Consider the following 4,754-nt stretch of genomic DNA (forward strand, 5'->3'; position numbering starts at 1 on the left):
CCCTGCCAGTTTCCATTTCTCCCTGGCACGTAAAAGATTGCTTACTGTCATGGATTGGCCATAGATTTCACACACGGTTCCTCAAGTATTAGACAGATAGTAATCACAAGGCCAGGGTGGACGTGGGATTGAACAGGGGGAGTCGTATATGTGTAAATAGCCAGGAGTTTTACCACAGGCTATGCATCACACCCAATAGTATTGTGCTAATCCGTTCTTCTCACTCCCGTGTGTGTGTGTGTGTGCAGGTGAAAAAGGTGTTGAGGCAGCAGCAGGTGAAACCTCACTGGATGTTTGCTCTGGATAACCTGCTGAGGCAGGCCGTGCAGGACGCCATCACTGTACTATTACCAGGTAAGAACCAGCAGAGTCAGGCCTAATTCCATCTCAACTTCTATCTGTTGTATTGGACATAGAAATTCCTCATAGAACTCCTGTTCAATTTCATGATATGACTCTGGGATTTGGAATTGAGTCCATCCCCACCATTCAAAGACTTCACCACCTCCCAAATCCCCGCCCACACGCACACTCTTGCTCACACACACACCTCAATGTCTTTCAGAGCTCAAGCTCCAGCTGCAGTCTTCCTTTGAGAAGGAGGAGAGTAGCCCAGAGAGAGGGCAGCGGCCCAGTGAGCTAGTAAAGCTTTTGCCTGCAGTTTTCTCAGATGACCAGGTGGCGGCGCCAGCCGACACCGAGACCATAGAGGAGGTTTCAGAAAGCCTCTGCTTACCCAATGGCCTCCAGTACAACACTAACTGTCCCCTCAGTCAGGAACTGACAGATCTACGGCTAGAGACTCGCAGGTTCAGTGCCATTTACTTAGCTGTTTATATTACATTGCTTTATTGGCATGACAAAAAAAATGGATTTGTATTGTCATGTGATTCTTTATTCTACCTTTTAACCTGGGGTTTCCTTTCATTTCAAATTTAGCATAATGGGCTTTAAAATGTAAAGAAAATAGTCATTCCTACAGATTCAGTGAAAAGTGCCAGTACACCACCAAGTGCCAGTACACCACCAAGTGCCAGCACACCACCAAGGATTACATTGCAACCAGTTACAACGGTTACAATGTACTGTTACTTCAGGCCTGGTCCATAATGACTAATTGTATTTTCAGACTGCTGACTCAGCTGAGTGAGAAAGAGCGGGAATACCAGGAGCTACTAAGGAACTCTGTCCAGAGGAGACAGGATCAGATCGACACTACCAGGAACACATCAGAACCCACAGGTAATGTTTTCAGATCCCACTCCGTCCCAAAGCAGTCTGACTGTTGCTAATGTCAGCCCATTTAAGGCTAGTGTGTTGGTAAACATTGTAAGTTTGGTTGAAGTACCTTAGTGAGCCAAATTCTGTCACTCTGCCACACCTTAGTATGTAGCAAGGCCGAGCACTCTTTGCCTAATAAATAATGAATATCGGGCGTTAAAATCCTGGGTGTTTTTTGTATACATGTAGACTCTGGAGGTTGAAGCTTGTGGCATGACAGTGGTCCCACAAGTTACAGCCTGCCTACTCTAATGTTCCTAAAATGGAGAGATGGAATGCCATTGAGACAGTTTGTAGGCTTTGTGATTCACACCCTGTGTTTCTAGATCTCTCTCCACACCTCACCCTCAGACAGTGGATTTCTGCTCTACTGGTTTGAGTTTAAGGCATGTAGCTCATTGCCGCTGAGATTCGAGACTTGGAACCAGATGTGTCAGTCATAATAATGATTAGAAACTGGCATCGGAAAATGTTTGCCTGTTTTTGTTTATAAGACCCTATTTAACACTTTTGCTTTGTATCTGTCAGGTTTACTTCCTTTACCCATGTTAACGTATACTGTCGCGAATAGCCCCGACCGGGACTCAAAACCTCAGTCCATGTGACTGTCAGTCGAACACCTTAACCATACCTGAAAATCTGCATTTGAAATACTCACAATGTTCAGCTTAGTAACATGATGGTGCAAAACTGGTGACAAGATCATACCGACTTGTCTTCTCATCTTCCTGTAGATACAGAGTTGTCCCTGCAGATAAGTTTGAACCCAGAATTCAAGTCCTTGGTTTGCTGGCTGAAGGCTATCCCAGTAGATCAGGACACCATAGACAAGGTAAGGAACTTCAAAAACGACTTTGTGATTTAATGATGTGGGATTGGTTAACAGAATATGGTGTGGCTATTGATTTATGGGTAACTACATGCATGGAATAAACCATCTAATTGGTGAAAAGAGCCTTATTCACATTATAATAATATGACAAATCACAAAAGTCTATACGAAAAATCTGAAAAAATAGGAAGTAATGTAGCTCGGTTTCAGTCTGTGTTTGCGTGAGGCTTGTTCTCACTGATGTTGCGCAAGTAGAATTCACGCTGTGCTTTTGTTTGTAGTTACTCTCTCACGAGTTCACCTTGGACTGTCTCCTCACCATGGCCTGCAGGGATGACTTGATGTACTGTGCCATAAGGTGAACTTCCTCCTCCAATCATGTTCGCACATCCTTAAAGCAGAAACAGGAAACTGATCTACGCTAATGAGGGAAAACCCATTGTTTTCTGTTTGGATGGTTATGTCGTTATTCAAAGGACTGTGAAAGTACTGTGAATCGCTGAGATGTGTCAATGTGTGACTAGGGATCTGTGCAGTAGGAGGGTGTATGGATGTGACACCCACACACACACACACAAAGGGTCTGTATTGTAATGGTTGTATTTTTTACTGTTACTGTTTCTCCACAGAGGAGGGATGCTGTGTCGTGTCTGGGCGGCCATCACAACACAGAGGAAGTCACAGCTCAAATCTCAGCTCAGCACACACACTGAAGAGGACGAGGACACCATTCTCTGATGGGTCATTACGTGTTCCACTAATAGGCTGGTCCTATAAACACAACATGGTACAAATTTACTGAGTCTGTGAATTTGTCTCGTAGTTAAGATGCAGGAATTAGTGTGTGTGTCAGTGTGTGTGCGCATGTACGGTTTTCTGAGAACAAGATAATCAAGTCATAAAAATTGGGACCTACCTTAGTATTTCCCCAAAGATGTTATATTGAAACTGAAATGGTTACAGAAAGATGGATGAACAGTCAAGGATATGTTTTTCTGTCATTTCTTATTGTGAATAACTGTACTTGTAAAACGGGTTCGGAGAAATCTGCAATCTGATTGGCTGAAATGGGGTTCTAAACCATTGACAATTCCCTGATATTCGGAGGGGAGAGGGGGGATATTTAGGGCCAACAGCTGTCATATTTTTACCTCAATAGACACTCCGTGCCTCCATGATACTTCCCATTTATTTGTTAGTTTGGTGTGTAGTATAAAACAAAATGTACCTCCTTTAATGTACACCATTTCTGAGCTCTTCGCAGGGCCCAGGACTTGAAGAAAAGTAATGTTATTGATGGTAAATATACACTTTTGTGAGAATGTGTTCTGGTGATTGGTCATTTAAATAAGTGGGAATAGTGGTGTCTGTAATAGGTGTATACCACATACTGGTGGTGTCTGTAATAGGTGTATATGGGTCTTTCGATAAAGAAAGGGGCCAATGTTCATGTTAAAAATGTCATATGTTTAAATATGATTTTTCTCTGTTTCACATTTGTAGTTACAGGAATAAAAGTCTTGGTAGACATAATTACTAACGCCACCTAGCAACAACAAAACATCTACATGTCATTCAAAATGTCACATGAAACATGGACACTGCATGTTTCTTTGTCATGCCTAGTAGCCAGGTCTGTTTGTGCTTTAGTCAACTTGTCTATAATGTATAGCCCTGTATCCAATTGTCTTATCGCTGCAACTCCCGTACAGACTGGGGAGAGGCTAAGGTCGAGAGCCGTGCGTCCTCCGAAACAAAACCCAACCACTGCTTCTTGACACAATGCCCGCTTAACCCGGAAGCCAGCCGCACCAACGTTTAGGGAGGAAACACCGTACACCTGGTGACCTTGTCAGCGTGCACTGCGCCCGACCCTCCACAGGAGTCGCTAGTGTGCGATGGAACAAGGACATCCCTGCCGGCCAAACCCTCCTCTAACCCGGACGACGCTGGGCCAATTGTGCACCGCCCCATTGGTCTCCCGGTCGCGGCCGGTTGCAACAGAACCTGGACTTGAACCCAGAATCTCTAGCGACACAGCTATTACTGCGATGCAGTGCCTTAGACCACTGCACCACTCGGGAGGCCCAAAAGTCATTTGAAATGTTTATTTTAATTTTAATTTTAAAACGAAACAATTGACCGTTTTCACATTCCCGATTGCTCCATTTTAACTCGGGAAAACAAACGATCAAAACGTACACGGACTGTATTCTTATCTCAGGAATCCTGACTTAATGTTGTCCACGGAGTAGGCTAATTATCTTGACTGCCGTAACAACATGGACACAGACATGTTCTGTCACTCCTCGAGATCAACAGTAATTCCTGCACTTTGGCTGTTGTTCAACAAAACAAATCCTGAATCGGATAATGTAGCGCGATAATGTCCCCCTCATACTAAACAGCTAGACATCGAATGCGCAACAAACGACTATTATGCATACAGTGGGAAGACAAAGTATGTGAACCCTTTGGAATGATCTGGATTTAGATCTGATCTTCATCTAAGTCACAACAGACAAGAAGAATGATCTGGATTTAGATCTGATCTTCATCTAAGTCACAACAGACAAGAAGAATGATCTGGATTTAGATCTGATCTTCATCTAAGTCACAACAGACAAGAAGAATGATCTGG

General features: G+C 43.6%; 1 protein-coding gene across 1 annotated transcript in view; it reads left to right on the plus strand.

Moving 5' to 3' along the window:
• LOC115105478 (mitogen-activated protein kinase kinase kinase 5-like) overlaps positions 1 to 3,658 on the plus strand; it is a 39,508-nt gene extending 35,850 nt beyond the window's left edge. The window contains 6 exon segments of the mRNA XM_029627580.2: positions 249 to 354; positions 566 to 809; positions 1,130 to 1,242; positions 2,016 to 2,113; positions 2,395 to 2,471; positions 2,743 to 3,658. Coding sequence (XP_029483440.2) covers positions 249 to 354; positions 566 to 809; positions 1,130 to 1,242; positions 2,016 to 2,113; positions 2,395 to 2,471; positions 2,743 to 2,851 — 747 coding nt within the window. The 3' untranslated portion in view covers positions 2,852 to 3,658.
• The last annotated feature ends 1,096 nt before the right edge of the window (positions 3,659 to 4,754 follow it).

Source organism: Oncorhynchus nerka, linkage group LG3, assembly GCF_034236695.1.
Source record: "Oncorhynchus nerka isolate Pitt River linkage group LG3, Oner_Uvic_2.0, whole genome shotgun sequence".
Lineage (NCBI taxonomy): Eukaryota > Metazoa > Chordata > Actinopteri > Salmoniformes > Salmonidae > Oncorhynchus > Oncorhynchus nerka.